Source organism: Lipotes vexillifer, unplaced genomic scaffold (genome assembly GCF_000442215.2).
Source record: "Lipotes vexillifer unplaced genomic scaffold, Lipotes_vexillifer_v1.1 scaffold426, whole genome shotgun sequence".
In the NCBI taxonomy this organism is placed as follows: Eukaryota; Metazoa; Chordata; class Mammalia; order Artiodactyla; family Lipotidae; genus Lipotes; species Lipotes vexillifer.
Window position 1 is genome coordinate 2302094 of NW_006779491.1, and position 17260 is coordinate 2319353.

The 17260-nt window shown below is 56.2% G+C and overlaps 3 protein-coding genes across 4 annotated transcripts; 1 reads left to right on the forward strand and 2 right to left on the reverse strand.

Annotated features, from left to right (window-relative positions):
* The first annotated feature begins 412 nt into the window (after positions 1 to 412).
* On the forward strand, positions 413 to 7832 carry PPP4C (protein phosphatase 4 catalytic subunit). Of its 2 annotated transcripts, none has more exons than XM_007452775.1 (9): positions 413 to 490; positions 721 to 882; positions 4374 to 4425; positions 4956 to 5006; positions 5230 to 5331; positions 5946 to 6119; positions 6212 to 6338; positions 7133 to 7322; positions 7408 to 7832. In XM_007452775.1, the coding sequence occupies exons 2-9, from the start codon at positions 785 to 787 to the stop codon at positions 7535 to 7537; spliced, it is 924 nt and encodes a 307-aa protein (XP_007452837.1). In that variant the 5' UTR covers positions 413 to 490; positions 721 to 784; the 3' UTR covers positions 7538 to 7832. The 2 variants fall into 2 exon arrangements, with proteins under 2 accessions (XP_007452837.1, XP_007452838.1); XM_007452776.1 differs by having other exon boundaries at positions 423 to 496.
* A 416-nt stretch (positions 7833 to 8248) lies between these two features.
* On the reverse strand, positions 8249 to 12535 carry TBX6 (T-box transcription factor 6). The gene is made up of 8 exons (XM_007452777.1): positions 12369 to 12535; positions 12052 to 12286; positions 10869 to 11136; positions 10641 to 10787; positions 10487 to 10557; positions 9237 to 9310; positions 8971 to 9154; positions 8249 to 8888 (listed from the first exon to the last, which is right to left on the reverse strand). Exons 1-8 carry the CDS (start codon positions 12484 to 12486, stop codon positions 8675 to 8677), a joined length of 1311 nt encoding a protein of 436 aa, XP_007452839.1. The 5' UTR covers positions 12487 to 12535; the 3' UTR covers positions 8249 to 8674.
* Positions 12536 to 13620: 1085 nt separating this feature from the next.
* YPEL3 (yippee like 3) lies at positions 13621 to 17260 on the reverse strand. Its single transcript, XM_007452778.1, is given in 5 exon segments — positions 13621 to 14117; positions 15863 to 15971; positions 16177 to 16220; positions 16326 to 16522; positions 16525 to 17260. Coding segments are annotated over 5 exon segments (468 nt in total). The 5' UTR covers positions 16553 to 17260; the 3' UTR covers positions 13621 to 14027.

The window sequence follows — 17260 nt, forward strand, 5'->3', positions numbered from 1 at the left end:
GCCAACTGTTCCAGGCCTTGTTCAAAGTAAGCACTGGGGCTGCAAGTGTAAACAGGGCAAAGTTCCATCCCTCAGGGATTGTAATGGGGGAGGCCTGCTAAAACAGGTAAACAAAAACGTGTAACTTAAAGTTACAGGGTGGAGTCCCGGCTCAGCTCCAGTTTCCCTCACTGAGATGGGGGGACTGGACTGAGGTCCCCATCATCCCTCGCAGCGCCAATCGGCTTAGCCCACAATCACTTCCGTCCGCTTGTTGCCGACATCCGGTTCCTTGGGCTCATTTCCACTCCCAGGCTTGAGGGGGTGGGGTAAGGGCGCGGCGTGGGAGGGGGAGTGTGTGTATGACGCCACGTCCGGCGCGCGGCGGAACTAGACTTCCTCTGCTTCCGCGGCGGGGCCGGAAGTGGAAGCAGTGGTGGCGGCGGCCGAAAGCGGAGGGAAGGAGGAAGACAGGGACCCCACGGGAGCCGGAGCCGGAGTTGCCGCGGCGGTAATAGTCTGAGACCCCTCTAGGCCACCGTCCCCAGCGCGGGCCCGCTGGGCTCGACGGGAGTTAGGGGGGGGTGCTGCCCGGCCTGTGGGACGCTGGGGGCCCGGGAGCCGATGTGAGGGGAGGCGGGAGTGGGGAGGCCGGGCCAGCTCCAGAATCGAGTTGCCCCCGACTCCGACCCGGCGCCCCCTAGGGACACTGATCCGCGGGCTTGTCTTCGCCTTTCCCAGGAGACCCCTGTGCGGTGCGGAGGGGGCGGCGGCCCCGGCTCTGACCCGCGCCGGGGGGTGGGCCATGGCGGAGATCAGCGACCTGGACCGGCAGATCGAGCAGCTGCGGCGCTGCGAGCTCATCAAGGAGAGCGAAGTCAAGGCCCTGTGCGCTAAGGCTAGGTGAGTCCTGTGGCTCCGGGGAAGAGAGGCTTGGGGTTCCGGCCTGGGGCAAATCCAGCTGAGAACTTTGGGCCTGGCTCATCCTGGAAGCTTTCCTGGAGAGTAGCGGAATAGGGCCTCTTCCCTCGAGGAGCAGCCAGCCTGTTGGGGGAAGACAGACCTGGATGAAGACACTTGAAGTATTAGATGATGTGTTTTCAGTGGAGTTAGTTACAGAAAGTACTTATGAAGCTCAGGGAAACAACCCTATCTGTCTGCGGGGAACAGAGAACGTTTCTTGGAGGAACTTTGGGATAGACCTCGAAGAATAAGATGATAAAAGGGAGTGTCAGCAAGAACAGGAGTTCAAGGCAGAAAAGCTAAAGACTCTGTGGTTTACAGTGTTCTTTTAATTCCAATAACAACCCTAAAAGGTGGATGGAATTGATCCCATCTTACAGGTGAGGACTCTCATATTCAGCAATTAAGCGATAGATCGTGAAGCCAGTTCTCCATGTCCTGTCCCTTTTCGGGCCATAGTGCAAGAAAGTGGAGTTGGATCACTCTCATATTCATTGTGGGAGCCTAGGAAATAGTAGCCAATAAGCCAGAGTAGAATTAAGCAAGGTGTGGAGGGAGGCCCAACTCAGTTCTGCGGGAAGTAGGGTGATGTGGTGATTAAGAACCAGGTTTTGGAATATGATGGCACTAGGTTGGAATCAGCTCTGCCAACTTCCTCGCTGTGTTGGTGATGTTGAGGTCTCTGAGAGTCTTTTTCTTTATGTGGGGATAATAGTACTTATTAAGATGGTTGGTGCTTGGGATGTGCTTAGCATAGGCTTTGGTAAAATGTAAGTGCCGAACAAACGTTGGGTGTTACTGAAATTATTTTGTAGGAAGAGGGCAATGCTGATATGGACAGAAGTTATTAGAGAAGGATTCTAAGAGAAGGTGGCCTTGAATGGTGAAAATAATTTGGATGGCTGATGGGGGCAGGCCCAGTGAGGAAGGGCATTCCTAGCAGGATGAGAATAGGAGTGGAGCCCTGAGATGTGTGGGCAGCGGTGAGGAGACCAGTTACCTGCCTCCTGAGGAACTTTCCATGGCGTCCACCATGCTGGAGAATTGTGGGGAAAGTGCCAGCAGAATTACCCCACATTGATGGAACAACAGGCCCACTGTTAGCCTGGCCTTGTACTGGCAAAGAACTTATATCCATTTCCTTCCCACAGCCATCCTGTGAGGTTGGAATTATTAGCCCCATTTCACAGAACAGGAAGCTGTGACTCCTTGAAGCCTAGTGATTTGACCAAGGCCACCCAGAGAGAAAGTGGCCGTCGGGCTCTTTGCTTGGCTTTGCCCCACACAAACCTGTAACAGCCAGACAGGTCCTGCATGGATTTGGTGAACAGGCAGGGCCTGCTTTTAAATGCTCATCTGTGGCTCGTCATGTATTCAGTCTTCATTGCTCTTTGCAGCCCTGTGGAATAGGCAGGGCATGGGGTGAGTATTTCACAGAGAGGACACTGAGCCTCAGAGAAGATAATGTCTTGCCCCAGGTCTCACAGCTGATCGGCGGGGAGCCTGGTTTTGGATCCAGGTCTTTGACCATACTCCACGCTCACTGACAGCCAGGCAGACAGACATTTAGACTCTGTGAGAGGTAGCAGGGGGCTACTGAGGGGTGGAAGGGTCCTGCCCAGCTCCTAAGATGGAGCTTGGAGGTACTAGGCTCAGGCCTGAGGTCGCCATTGTTATCCCAGGCCCAGTCTGGAGGAGGACCAACTCTAGCACCTGGCCATGGCCTCCTGAGGACCCACCAGGGGCCCAGGCTGAGGCTGGTCGTGTCAAGAGCTTTTGCTTGCTCAGAGGGTACGGAGGCTCAAAACCTTGGAACTACAGAGGCCTGGGAGCTGAATTTGCTCTTGTGAAAAACATCAGCACATTAGAATGGCCGAGGGTTTTGAATTGGGGGTGGTCTTCAGTATGAAGTATAGCTTTGTCACCTATAAACAGTGTGACCCTGGTCAAGTCACTCTACATCTCCAAGTCTTTGAAATCCTTACGGAGCCTGCATGAGATTCTTCATACCCAGGGACAGGGTCTGGCGCTTTGGTCAGCAGTGTTCATTGTGGAAGTGAAGGTGAGCAGGTGTGAGCCCTAAGAGGGCTGGTGATGTGCTGCAGGTGACAGAGCTGGGGCCTGGTTCCCACGCTGTGCTGAGGCTTTGCTGGCACTGAGGTAGGTTGCAACCCAGAGTCTGTGGAAGGGGCTGGTATAAAGTCTCAGGAAATTGGGTCCCTGAGGTTCCAATTCAGCCACTCTCCAGCTTTGTGACCTCGATTCTGCCCCTTTTTTCTCTAAAACCTCAGTTTCTTTGTCAGATGAGGATGGAAAGAACCTCCCGAGTCAGTTGGAAAGGTCATTATAAGCAGTCACGTGGCAGATGTTTGGCATAAGATGCAGTACGGGTGGGAGAGCCTTGCTGCTGTCTGGCCCCTTGGGCCACCGCCAGCGCCTCCTGACATTCCTGGAAACCGAGGCACACCTCCCTGGAGCCACCTTAGTCGTACAGAGCACCCTAAGCCCAGGGAACTCCTGGTCTTGTGGGAGGGGACTGGCAGAGAGAGGGCTGAGCAAGTGCCTCCCACGTCAGACTAGCTTGGTAAGGGCCACACTCTGGAGCAGGCTGCCTTGGTTCAGTTTCTGCCTGTGTGACTGGCAGCTTTCTTCATCTGAGCCATAGGAATCATCACAGTGCCTGCCTTCGAGGGTGGTGGTTTGATTACCTGCATCATCTGTGCAGAGCTCTTACTACCGTCCTGGCACGTGGTATGAACTGAAGTGTTCACGGCTGCTGTGATTATGAAGGACAAAATCTAGAAACACGGCACTACTTACGATTAGGCGTCTGTAACGGACAAAGCAATTTCATGTCAAGCCCACTCAGGTAGAAGTTGACTGCACTGCAAGGAGAAAGGGAGGACAAAGTCCTCACTTCCTCTAAGTAAATAATAGAAAAGCGTCAACAGCGTATCACTTTGAAGGTGCCTCCGACGGCCGGCCTGCCCAGGGCACCACCCCTATGACTTGGGACAGTCCAGGAGGAGGCCCTTGTGGTGGGGAGAGAAGGGCTGTAAGAGCTCAGCCAAGGGCACAGTCTCTGAGCAGAGGGCCCTGTGGAGAGGAGGAGGAGGACATCTGTTTTCTGGGAGTAAGTGCTGGCTGTGTGAAAGGGAGCAGCATAGAGGGTCAAGGCCGGGAAAGTCCCAGACTCCTTGCAAAGGCTGAACAAGAGCTTGGGCTTTGGCCTGTTGGCAGCAGGGAGCCACACACAGAAGGGTCTCGGGCAGTGGGGCTGTGGTCAGGCTATCCTGGGGAAACTGCACACCTCCGACCTGCCCCCTAGAGGTTCAAGGACAGCCTCATATCCTCCCCTCTCCTGCAGAAAAGGTCAGGATTAGGCTTGGGCTGGCTTGGCTTTGGTGACCCTGGTCTTCTCCTGTCTCCAGAGAGATCTTGGTAGAGGAGAGCAACGTGCAGAGGGTGGACTCGCCAGTCACAGTGAGTACCTGCTGTCCCTCCACAGCCTGGCTTGGTCTTTTAGGTACGTGGTCATTCCCGTTAATCTTGTGGGCTCTGAGGTCTACCCCTCATCCCTGAGAGCCCCATCTTCAGGGGAGCTTTGCTAGAAGAATTGGCTGTTATGGGCAGGGTCTTTGGAGTCGTTGGAGGGATGCCCTTGACCAGGGCAGAAGAACTCAGTTTGGTGAGTGATGACTCCATGTGTTCCTGTGTGTTATTAGTGACTTTATTCTGGGTGCCTGGTGGGGAGTAGGGAGAGGAGGGGGCCAGGTCCTCTGGGAGCTGCAGGTCTAGCTGTAAAGAATTGGCTCTAGCTCTTGCCCCCAGAATAGTTGGCACTCAGTGCAGGATGGGGGGATTGGAGTGGGAGAGTAGATTTTTGGCCCTGAGCAGCAGAGGCTTAGCCGAGAGAGATAAGGATCTTCTCAAGCAGTGGGTGTTTTGAAGGACAGCCCCTGGTAGCAGAGGCTTTCGGACTGTTGAGTTCCGACCTGCTTTCTCACTTCCAGGTATGCGGTGACATCCATGGACAATTCTATGACCTCAAGGAGCTGTTCAGAGTGAGTGTGGGGAAACAATGGGAAAGGTGACCTGGGGGATGACTGGAAGACCCCTTTAACTGAGAGTGGAAACTTTCGAGTTTGGTGAGTGGAGTGGAGGCCAGAGGCCCCTAGTCAGGTGGGCCCATTGTGAAAGAAGGGCCTCAACTTGACTGGAAATGGGCCACCACAGTGGGTCGGGGACAGTTTAGGACCAAGCAGAACCTTCTTCCTCCCTCCCCAGGTGGGAGGCGACGTCCCTGAGACTAACTACCTCTTCATGGGGGACTTTGTGGATCGTGGTTTCTACAGCGTCGAAACGTTCCTCCTGCTGCTGGCACTTAAGGTGGGACCCTCCGACTTCTGGACCCCAGGCCTGGGCCACCTCGGGCCTGACCTGTCTGCATCCTTTCCGCCCTCATCTCCTGCCCATCCACCCCCAACTCTTGAGCTGTGCTGCTGGTGATGGACAGATTCTGCTTGGGTGGTCAGAGAAGCTTTCCTTGACTTGGGGACATCTGATTGGGCCCCTGGAGGATGTGGTCAGAGGGACGGCATTGTAGGGGAGGAAGTAGAGGCTCATCCAGTTCAGAAAGTGGCAAGGAGTTGAGTTCAACTGGGTGCATTATCCATTGGGGGAGAGAGGCTGTAAGGGACCAGATGACAAAGTGCTCTAAGTGTCTCGCTAAGGGCTTGGTCTGTACCTGGTGGATGAAGGAGGGGCCATTAGGTTTGTAGTTGATGTGAGGGGGGCAGGAGGTGGGAAAGGATTCAGCTTTGCATTCTCTGGAGGAGGGAATGGGAGTGTGTGAGGTGGATGTAACACTGTTCAGGCAGAGGTGACATGAATTTGGGCCACGGCAGTAGTGATGAGGATGGAGCGGGGCTGGCAGATGTGAGGACATCTAGGAGCACGAGACAGAGCCTCAACCCCAGGCCTGGCATGGTGCCTACCTCCAGGTTCGCTATCCTGACCGCATCACCCTGATCCGGGGCAACCACGAAAGCCGTCAGATCACCCAGGTCTACGGCTTTTATGACGAGTGTCTGCGCAAGTACGGCTCGGTGACCGTGTGGCGCTACTGCACTGAGATCTTTGACTACCTCAGCCTGTCGGCCATCATCGATGGCAAGGTAGACCCGCCACACAGCTCCCGGGGATGGGAGAGATGGAAGAGGCGCTGGGCCTCAGCCTCCCTTCCCACCTGTCTCGCTCTCCCCTGTAGATCTTCTGTGTGCACGGGGGCCTTTCCCCCTCCATCCAGACACTGGACCAGATCCGGACAATTGACCGAAAGCAAGAGGTGCCTCATGACGGGCCCATGTGTGACCTGCTCTGGTCCGACCCTGAAGGTGAGGGCAGGAGCTCTACTCTTAGTTTAGTGAGTGACTGAGGGGGTCCTGTGGTTAAAGCAGGTGCCTTGAAGGGACAGCCCGAGCCGGTGAGTTTGGGACAGAGCAGAGCGGGGCTGGTTCTCACTGGCGTCCGTGCTTGACTGCCAACTGGCTGGCACCCTTGATGAGGAGGAGAACATGGGGAGCTGGCTGCTCTGAGCTGGGGGATTGGTGGGGGTGTATGTCATTGCTCAGGGGCTTGTTGAGGACAAAATCACCGCTCCCTGAATGTGAAGGGGCTTCTGCAGAGGTCAGACTCCCAGAATGGTAGCCCCCTCAGGACCCCTCATTTCGTGGGCCTCCTCAGCTAGTATGGAGCGGAGCCGGGATGACAGCCAAGCCTCCTCGTCCCCGTCTAGGGCTCTTGTGCTGTAACAGCAGAGCCTCCACTCCCTCGCTGCCCCGCGACTACCTGCCCGCCGGCTGGGCAGCCCGGGGTCACAGGTGCTGTCCTGGTGTGGTTACTGTCAGCACCTCCTTTTGCTCTTGTGTGTACCTGTTTGGACAGTAAATTACATGGTCACCCTGATGGTGAGGTGGCTCAACTATCAGGAAATTCTTTGTTCTTTGGAGCTTATCTGCTTCAGCATTTGCTGTCCTGCCCCCAGGCTCCCTCAACGCATTCGGGCCCTGTGCTCCTGCTGCACAGGCCTAACTGGGGGAGGGACAGGGCACTCTCCTGCAAAGGGCCGCGGATAGCCACTGATGCCCTGAAGACACCCTCTCGGCATCCCTACCCTCATCTGCCTCAGACACAACAGGCTGGGGCGTGAGCCCCCGTGGGGCTGGCTACCTATTTGGCAGTGACGTGGTGGCCCAGTTCAATGCAGCCAACGACATTGACATGATCTGCCGCGCCCACCAACTGGTGATGGAAGGTTACAAGTGGCACTTCAACGAGACTGTACTCACTGTGTGGTCGGCACCCAACTACTGCTACCGGTGAGCTGCCTGGGCTGGGAGGTCGAGGTGGGGATCTAGGCTGACCCGACCCGCTCCTTTAACACTGCTGCCCTCCGACTTCCAGCTGTGGGAATGTGGCAGCCATCTTGGAGCTGGACGAGCATCTCCAGAAAGATTTCATCATCTTTGAGGCCGCTCCCCAAGAGACACGGGGCATCCCCTCCAAAAAGCCCGTGGCTGACTACTTCCTGTGACCCCTTTGGCCCCTGCCCCCTCCAGCCCCTCTGGCCCCTGGACCACTGTGACTCTGCCCTCTTCAGACGAAGGCTGGGGGGCTGTCCCCCCCAAAGAGGGCACTTCGCGGGTGAGGACTTTTCTGGAGAGGCTTGGAGCCTTGGCTCCATGTTCCTCCTCCCCTGTCTCCCCACTTGAACCGTGAAGTTTCCAATAATGTTGTTTTTCTTTTTTTTTCCTTTTTTTTTTGTTTTTAGATAAAAATTTTGAGAAGAAAAAAAAAAAAGAAAAAAATCTAATAAAAGAAGAAAAATGGTCTTTGGGTTTGTGTCAGAATTGATTGGGGATGAGCAGTGGTGCCAGCGCAGCCTGGCAGACGTCAGGACATTGCCTGCCCTGGAACCCCAGTCCTGCCAGCAAGGTGCGGCTCAGGCCAGTCAGCTTGCCCAGAGCCTCCTGGTCCCCATCCAGTGACAGTGACTGCTCCTGAGGGCTTCCTGAGTGCTAGGTAGAGGGGCGGGTTCTCAGGCAGCCCTATTTAATTCTCAGAACATTGAGTGTCAAGACACTGATTCCCCCGTTTTCCTGAAGAGGAAACAGGCCCAGAGTGTTGATTTACACGCACAAGGTCAGGCAGCTGGAAATGACAAGTCTAGACTGAGGCCTGGGTCTCCTCACAAGAACCTGTGCTCACACAGCCCCACTCCGGGCCGAACACCATTAGCCCAATGTTTCCAGAACACTGATGTCTTCCGAGTTTTATTAACAAAAGATACTCTAGTCCTGAGAAGAGACCGGCGTGGCTTGCACTGGGGCGAGGGGGTAGAACTTGCAGGGCCCAAGGGTGAGGCTGGGAGGTGGGAGTGCTGGTCCCAGGTCCCATTTGGCCAGGCAGAGCCTCCCTCCATTCACACTGAGGTGAGAGCCGGGAAGGGGAAGCTGGCCCCAGCTGGACTCCCAGCGGCTTAGCCAGAGCTTTGAAGCCAGAGGGGGGTAGGAGTGAAATCAAAGTGTGAAGTGGGGTGGGGGAGGCCCGAGGCAGCCATTTGGCGTGGGGGATGGGGCTGGTGGAAGTGAGGGGGCAACAGGCCTGGGGGAGGGGAACTGGAGGTTTGTGATGGAAGATGGGGAGGGAGGCAGAGGGGCTTAGCAAAGGCTCAGTACATTGGTTTGGAGCCCACATCCAGGTAAGCCCCAGGCCCAGGGTAGGGCAGAGGGAAGGGGCCCCCTTGGAGGAAGTGCGAGGCAAAGGACGCTGGGGGTGCCGCTGCTGGGTATCCTGAGCCTGCTGGCCCGGGCTGCAGCTCCAGGAAGGCAGCTGAGTAGGGGGCTGGGCGCCCAGAGTCTGGAGCCTCAGGGAAGCTGGGGTTCCTGAAGTGCAGAGAGGAATCAGAACAGGGGAGAGGGATCCCCAGCCTGGAACAGCCCAGCCCTGTGCCCTTGTCCCACTCACCTGGTCGGAAGGTGACCAGGGGCCCCGTGGAAAGCTGCAGGGTGCAGAAGGTAGGCCTCAGCACTGGGGCCACCACAGGGAGGAGCCGGGCCCGGGGCAGCTTCCCTGGACGCTGGGGCCTGCTCTGGGTCTGACTCACGAACGTCCCCACCCAGTGTGGAATCACAGGGACCGCCTGGTGCATCTGGGGAGACAGAAGGGACAGTGTGGGCTAAGGAGGATCAGCATCTCAGGCCTGGCCCCATCACCACTGGAACTACACTCACCTCCACTCCCATAGGTCGCTGTGGCTACTGGCTCTGGGCCCCGCAGTTTCCTCTTCACACGGGCGTCTCGCTCCCTGGGGAACAGATGATGATGATGATGATGATGATGATTGATGATGATGATGACGATGATGATAATGGTGATGGTGATGATGGTAATAAGAGCACTTACCAGGTGCCAGGCATTTCACCCAGGGACCCTATCAGGTAGGTGCCACTTTATACCCATTTTACAGAAGAAGAAATGGAAGGCCAGAGAATTAAATGACTAGGAAGTAGCAGAGCTGGGATTTATTCCCCACTTACAACTTTCTAATGGTTTCCTATTGCATTTAGAATCCATGGAGACTCCTTCCCAAGCAACAAGGCCAGGGCATGGTCTGATCCCAGCTCATGCCACCTTGTTCACTCTGCCCATCTCCACTAGCTGCCTTTCAGCCACACTCTGGAATCCCCGTCTATGCCCTCTTCACCTGCTTTACTCCTCCTTCTTGTCTCAGTTCAAGCATAACTTCCTCAAAGGAGGCCTCCTGACTTCCCACAGCACCACACGCCCTCCCTGATAACCTTTGTCAAGAGTGATACTGTTACATTTGTTAGGGTGATCCTTGAATTAATATCTATCTCTTCTGCCTGACTCTAAGTGTCTTGAGGGCAAGGGCCAGCTCTGAAAGGGTTAGTTAGAAGCCAGTGTCCTAACGAATGAAACCTTTACAGCCCACCATAACCTGGCTACCCATCACCTCTCTCACTCTACACCAGCCATACCGCAGGCATGCTCCCACCTCAGGGCCCTGGCATGTTCCCAGATATCCACCCGGCTCCCTCCCATACTTCCTCCGAGTCTTTTCTCAAAGGTCCGCTTAGTGAGGCATTTCCAGGCCTCTTATCTAATAAATACCTCTCTCCAGTCCTTCTGATCCTTGCTTGCTTTCTTTTCTCCTTAGAACTTATCCCTAACATATTATATAATATTTATTTCTCTTGTCTACTTGTCTACTCTGCCCACTAGAGTATCATCAGTTCCACGAGGGCAGGGGCTTTGGTTTGTTCACTGTTGCATCCTCACTGCCTAGAACTGTGCCTGGCACATAAGCTGGTGCTAAATAAGTATTTGTCAAATCAGTGAGTGAATACGTGCTTTTACTTACATTGTGTTCCTGGCATCCAGCACAGTGCCTGGCACACACTGGACGATTAATAAACATTTGATGAATGAACGAGTGCATGAATGAATGAATGATGCCCACCTCTTACAGTTTCTGCCATTCTCCCGGAAGCCCTTGGCAAAGGGGTTGGCTGCGATCTTCAGTTGTGTGATCTGGGGGTGCACATCCAGAGTCAAAAGTCAAAACTCCCACAGCCTGGGCAGGGCATGCCACCCCCTCAAGCAGGGTCACTCACCCGTGGGTTCTGGTAGGCTGTCACAGAGATGAACATGGTCTCGGGGAAGCGGAAGGAGGCAACGCCCCCCCAGTGTTGGCTGCAAAGCTGGGCGGCCCGCACCAGGTGTATGCGGGGCTGATACTTATGCATGGAGTGCAAGATCAGCTGGGAGGGAAGAAACAGGAGTGACCCCCTACCCTGGTCCCACCCCCAACCCTTATCCGGGGGTCCCAGCCTGGGCCTCACGTGGCCATGGGGGTCCAGCGTGCTGTTGGTGAGCTTGACACGATGGAAAGACACAGGCTGCCGCATCCAGTGGGCACCGGTGGCAGGGGAGTCAGGATGAATGTAAACGCGGTCAGGCAGGCGGGGCTCTGCCTTGCCGCTGGGCTCCCAGCGCCGGCCCTGCCAGCGGTAGCGAGCCCCGTCCACCGGAACCACATCCAGAAGAAACAGGTAGCGGGCCTCGGGGTCCAGGCCAGTGACTGATACTCGGCAAGCAGGGAACATGCGCCTGCACAGGGGAAGGGACGGGAGAGGCCTGGAGCTACCCAGTGGCCAGTGGTGGGCACAGCACCCGCAAGGAGGCATAGCCACTGGCTCACGCAGTTGTCACAGAAAATCGAGGGATGCGGAATCAGAACTCAGAGGGCAGGATCTTAGAGCTATAAGCTTGTCTCATCCCATTTTACAGACGAGAAACAGGACCAATGGGGTCAGGTGATCTGACCAGAGTCCCACAGCAGGTTAGGAGCAGAGTCTGGACTCCTGACCCCTGGCCCCTCAAACTCCATTTGCAGAAGCAGGAGTGACACACTTTTCTTCTGGAAATCTTGCCAGGAGCCTTCTGCTCCCCACCCTGGTCTCCTCACTTGATCTCCAGCACCAGAATCTACAGCTGCTGGACAAACTTGCTTCAGAGAAAATAAAAAGGGGACTCACCACGCTAGTGCCTGAACTCCTGGCCTAGATAAAGACTGCACACTGGCCCATATCCCTGCCTCCAAGGTGACCCCTGATCCTGGCCAGACTTCCCTGATGCTGGTCAGTGGCTGGCCCTTGACCCCAGTCATAGTCTGAATGCTGACTCTAGGCACAGACTGACCCCTGATCTAGGCCACGTACTAACTTATAACCCAGCCCGACCTTCTGCCCCCGGCCCAGACTGACCTAGGACCCTTGCCATAGGTTAGTCCCCAAACCAGCCACAGACTCCACAGACTGACCCTTGACACTTGCCACAGAATGACCCCTGGTCCAGCCACAGAAGAACCCCTGACCCAGGCCACAGTCACACTCTGAACTCAGGCAGAGCTCTAGCCTCCCTAGGAATCCCCACACGTAGCCCCATCACCGGGGACTCTGCCTTTCCCAAGAGACCCCCACCAGGAACACACTGGGTCTTCGGCCCCTGGCCCAGACCCCTCACCTCCCAGCTTTGGTGATGATCATCTCTGTTCCCACGGAGTTGAACTCTTTCCACAACTCCCGGTTCTCCAGGCTCAGGCTGACTCCAGGGAGTGGATGAAGGCTCTCTGGGGCTGGAGGGGGCGCCTCAGTGCCCAGGGTTGGGGGCAGCGGGGGTAGAGGTGGGGGAGCGGCCAGAGTTCGGGGAGCAGCCTCAATCCCGGAGAGGAAGCAATCCAGTTTGGGAGTGTCCAGATCTGGAGATGGGAGGAGAATGAGCCAGCCGAGGGCCACAGCCTCCACCCCAGTTCCTACCCAGGAGCTGCTCCCACTGCTCACCAGGGTAGTGGTAGCCCTCTGCCAGGGCAGGCGGGAAGCTGGAATCTGCTCCGGGCTGGGGGGCCCCTAGGCGGTAGCCGGTCCCCAGGGAGGGGTACAACTCTCGTGGATGGTACATGGAGTAGTCCTGTCTGGCCTCAGGTCACGCTGCCTAGAGTGCCCCAGTGCTGAGAGATGCCCCCTTTATAGCTCACAGCTCAGCCCCTTCCAGACCCAGGATCACAGCCCCTCCCCTCTTTGGGGCCCTGGAGTTAGGCTGGGGTGGAGACCCCTGGGGCCTGGAAGGGGTCCGAGAGCGGGCCGGATACCTGGGTACCCTCCCCTCCTCCCCTCCCCACCAGGCTTCATTAGCCCCGACCCCCTGCCCCCTCATTACATAATTAACTCCTCGGCCTGATTGATCCCCGGGGCTCGACAGGGACGCAGTTTGGCGCTTCCGGCCAGCTGGTCCCCGTTCCCACGGGGGGAGCCCCGGCTAGGGATAAGCTACTGAGGGGCGGGGCCTGGACCCTGGGATGGAGCCTGGAGTCCTGGGGCAGACCTTGGCGCCCCAGACTTTTCTGGCAGGTGACCCCCCCCCCTTCACTTGGAGGGACGAAGCATGACTGGAGGGAAGGAGCAGGGCTGGAGGGACGCGACCAGAGCTTATTGTTAAGGCGGGGCACCGGGGACCTCGAGGAGCCCGCAGACGAGGCCCGAACTCCGGAGTCCTTCCCGGTTCCCATTCTGAAAAACCTCCAGCCTCGGCTAAGTCTCAAAAGTTTAGAGACGGCGACAGCTCGACGATCTCTGACCGCTGACGCCCGGGTTTCCCAGAAGGTCCCGCGTTGGGGAACCTTCGGAACTACACTTCCCAGCAGGCCCAGGGCCGAGGCTTGGCGCGAAGGAGACAGGCAGGTGCCGCTGGGGCCGCTGGAAGTTGTAGTTGGGACGAGGGGTGGCGGTGAAACCCGCGGCGCAGTTGCCTCTCAGGAGAGCTGCCCCTAGGCGGCGTCAAAACGTTTAGGCTGAGAAGATGCAGATCAGCTGAGGTCAAGGCCTAGCGAGCTAGAGTGGGCGCGGGAATCTCCACCTGCAGTGAGATCCGCCCCCGGTGCTGGAGAAGGTAGCTGAGCCCCAGGAGCGAAGGCTCCCAGCTTTGACCGCCGTGCCTACCACCCCATGTCTCTGGGACTCAAAAGGGAACAGGTCTATAGAGGCAGGAATCTGCATTTGAGTCCCCCCCTTCCCGGATTCCACGTGAGCCTGGGGCTGTCTCCACTCCATGGTTTTATTATGTACAAACGCTACAGAACAAGGGGAGCAGACACGTGTGGGGTAAGAGGTGCCCGGTGGGAGGAGAATTTCACGGGGCAGATGGTGCACTGGGGCCAAGAGAGAAGCACACAGGCCATATCTATAGGGCAGGCGGGGCAGGAAGGGGTTAAAAATGAGATCCAAGCCAGCCAGATCGCAGGGAGGTGCGGGGGTGTCGTCCACCTTGTCCACCTTCTGATCTCCCCCCAAGGTCACAGTGCATGCAATAAAATATATGTACAGGAGCTGGATCCTTCCTCTGCAGAGGCCCTGATGGTCCAGAGCTCCGTTCGGGTGAAGGGAAGCCAGTGGCGCCCCCTGGCGGCCAGGCAGGGCTGGAGCCACATGCATCAGGAGCAGGGATCAGTCCCAGCCATTGTCTTTGATCATGTGGTTGAGTTCAATGATGTACTTCCCCTCTTTGTACTTCTGGCTGCTCTCGAAGGCCTGTTCCTGAAAGGAGGGGAGAGGCTGTCATCCCTGGAGCTAGGGCCTTACCAAAAGGAATAGGGGCTGGGGAGTGGATATGATTGGCCTCATTTTACATATGAAGAAACTGTCAACCAGAGAAACCACCTGCCCACAGACACAAAGCTGGTAAATGGCAGGGCCAGGTTTCTCACTAATAGGGGATAGACAGAACTCTCTGAATCATAGGTACTTTTTAAGTACTAATGTTGGCTCCAACAGAGAGGATATGGAAGGTTCTAAAAGGTCCGGGGATGGACTTCCCTGGTGGCGCAGTGGTTAAGAATCCACCTGCCAGTGCAGGGGACACGGGTTCGAGCCCTGGTCTGGGAAGATCCCACATGCCGCGGAGCAACTAAGCCCGTGTGCCACAACTACTGAGCCTGCACTCTAGAGCCCGCGAGCCTAGAGCCCTTGCTCCGCAATATGTGAAACCACTGCAATGAGAAGCCCACGCACTGCAACAAAGATTAGCCCACCCTCGCCGCAACTAGAGAAAAGCCCGTGCGCAGCAATGAAGACCCAATGCAGCCAAAAATTAATTAATTAATCAATTTAAAAAATAATAATAAATAAATAAATAAAAGATCTAGGGATTACAAACTGGTAGCCTGAGGGCCAATTTTGGCCTATACATGTGTTTTGTTTGGCCAACAGAGAGTTTAATAAAAATAACTTTCAAACAGTAAAATACGGGGCAGGCCATGCTCATTCCAGTTTACCAGACTGACCCCCTCTCCAGATGTATGTTGCCCCTTTTGCAGATCCACAGCATCTGCTTGGCCCTGCAAGCACTTGAGTTTTTGATCTCTGGATCAGGCTACTTCTTTATTTTACTGAGGTCCAGAGAGGCCAAACCACCTGTCCAGGGACACAATGCAAATCTGTGGCAGGGCCAGGGGTGAACTCAGGTCACGGTTCTGTCTCTGCCTGGGGCATCCACCTCACAGAGGCACCACAGCTCCAAGAGATGCCTGAGGATTCCTGTCACTTGCAGTTTCCCAAGAGCATCTTCTTTTGCTGCATCTAATCTGATCCCCGTGACAATTTTGGGTGCCAGGTGGTGGCTTTATCCTCCACTGCCAGATAAGGAAATGATGCTCAGGGTGGTGAAATCAGACCCTGAACAACAGCAGTGGCAATGAGGGCAGTGGAAAAGGAGGCTCGTGGACCCAAGCTCCATGTTGCTGTGGGGTCTTGGGCAACTTCTCTGATCCTCTGAATGGCAACAGAAGCTGGGGGTCAACGCTTTGGAGTTAAAAAAAAAAAAGACAAAACGAGGATTCTGGTCCCTATTCTGTTACTTACCAGCTGTGTGACCTTGGGGAAGTTACCTAACATCTCTGGGCCTTCCTTTCTTCTTCTGTAAAGTGGAGATAATAACAGACTACCTACAGGATTGCTGTAATGAGTGAATGAGATAAGATATGCCAAGTACATAACAGTGCCTGGCACATAAGCATTCAATAAATGGTAATTCTCATTATATATCCTCATCTCTAAAATGGGAATGTTTGTGCCTGTGAGGAGAAGGACGAGTTAAGAGAAAAATTCTAAAAGCCCTTTTGCAGGATGTGAGAGAAGAGAACATAGTCAGGGGATGAAAAGACAGTTTGACTTGGGTGAACTGGGCCTATACACCCTGAAGGACTACCAGATGACTGCTGTGAGGAGGAGATGATATGAGGTCAGGTCAAAGGCTAGCCTGGGATCAGAGGTCACTGACTCACATATTTCCAGCCCAAAGTGGTCTTGCAGTTTTCGCAGTGGATGTCAGCAACAGCATGGAGGCCTGTCAGCAGCACCCGCTCCTCGGCTGGCCCGCAGCCCACGTTCACCCTGTGGGGACACGGGGGCAGTCCCAGGGAGGGTCCCCACCATCACAAAGCCCGCCTCTAGCTTGTATCCTACTGTATCTGTCCTTAGCATCCAAAAGAAAGGCGATCAAAGCTTCCTGCCCAAACCAGGGGACTCTGAGTCTCAGTATGATGCCAGGGGTCACAAGTCACGACAGAGGTCAGGGAAAGGGAGATTGAATACTCACACAGAGTTGAAGAGGTAGGCACGCCCCTGACTACCCTGGAAGGACTAAAGGGTGGGAGGGAAAAAGGAGGGGATGTCAGGGCTCTTGGTGGGGAGCTGCCAGGCAGCCCCTCTAGCCTCCCAGTCCAGCCCCAGCTGTGACCTGGTTACCTTGGAGATGAGGTCGTCGTGGTTGGCCAGGTGAGCACGGCAGTGGGCACAGCTATACCTCCGGTGACAATCATCCAAGTAGGCCTGAAACGTCTTGGGCTTTGAAATCCGCACCATGGCGGGGGCCGGGGGCAGTGGCCCCACGCGGGGAGCGGCCCACGGGGAGCAGAGGGAGCCCAGTGCCTGCAGCGGAGGGAGTGGGCTGTCAGGACCCGGGCCACACACATGCAGGCATGCCCTGGACCACGGGGACTCTCTGTCACACTTGGCTGCTGTCTCCTCTCCCCAGAGCCAGCAGCCTCTCCAGGGGCCAGAGCTATCTGAGTTTTGACTCACTGAGGAGTGCTCAAGTTGTATCAATGGGGAAACTGAGGCTAGGAGGAGCCCAAGATGAGTCACCCACCTACTTTCAGCCTCATCCCCGCTGACCTAGCAACTGAAGCTGGAGGAAGGGGCTCTAGAGTGGATGAGCTGTCAGTTCTCCGTTTAGGGGGAACATGGAGGGGGTTAGGAATTGTATGGTCCTTAGGACCTCAGCTGAACTGCCGGAGGTGGGGACGACTTCACTTGAGGCACAGGGAGTTCACCTGGGGAGAGGATGCCTCACCCTCCTGGAGAAGGCAGGAGGCCGCGGTGAAGGTGGAGGGTCACCTAGGAGGGGACGGGCTCTTACCTGGGGGCGCTGAGGCCTTGTTTATGCCGAGGGGATCTTACCTGCATCGCGGAGCCTTACCTGAGACCCTGGGACTCACCTGGGGCGCGGGGACGAGGGGCGGGCGCGGCGGGGGAAGGGGGCAGTGCTCGCCGCGGGGGCGCGGGGCGACGCGCAACCCTGACTTTGCGGGCCTCACCTCGCCTGGGCGCGCGGGGGTCCAGTCCGCCGGGGTGGCCTGGCCTGCGAGTGGGGGGCGCTCCTGGTGGGCGCCGTCCCCCCC

What these genes read in the sequence shown, in the direction of transcription:
- PPP4C (XM_007452775.1), top strand. Translation starts at nt 785, where the DNA reads ATGGCGGAGATCAGCGACCTGGACCGGCAGATCGAGCAGCTGCGGCGC. An exon ending in TCCTGCTGCTGGCACTTAAG is followed by an intron (nt 5,332 to 5,945) that starts GTGGGACCCTCC and finishes GCCTACCTCCAG; the next exon opens with GTTCGCTATCCTGACCGCAT. An exon ending in CGGCCATCATCGATGGCAAG is followed by an intron (nt 6,120 to 6,211) that starts GTAGACCCGCCA and finishes TCTCCCCTGTAG; the next exon opens with ATCTTCTGTGTGCACGGGGG.
- TBX6 (XM_007452777.1), bottom strand. Translation starts at nt 12,486, where the DNA reads ATGTACCATCCACGAGAGTTGTACCCCTCCCTGGGGACCGGCTACCGC. An exon ending in AGCGACCTATGGGAGTGGAG is followed by an intron (nt 9,155 to 9,236) that starts GTGAGTGTAGTT and finishes CTGTCTCCCCAG; the next exon opens with ATGCACCAGGCGGTCCCTGT. An exon ending in CCTGGTCACCTTCCGACCAG is followed by an intron (nt 8,889 to 8,970) that starts GTGAGTGGGACA and finishes TCTGCACTTCAG; the next exon opens with GAACCCCAGCTTCCCTGAGG.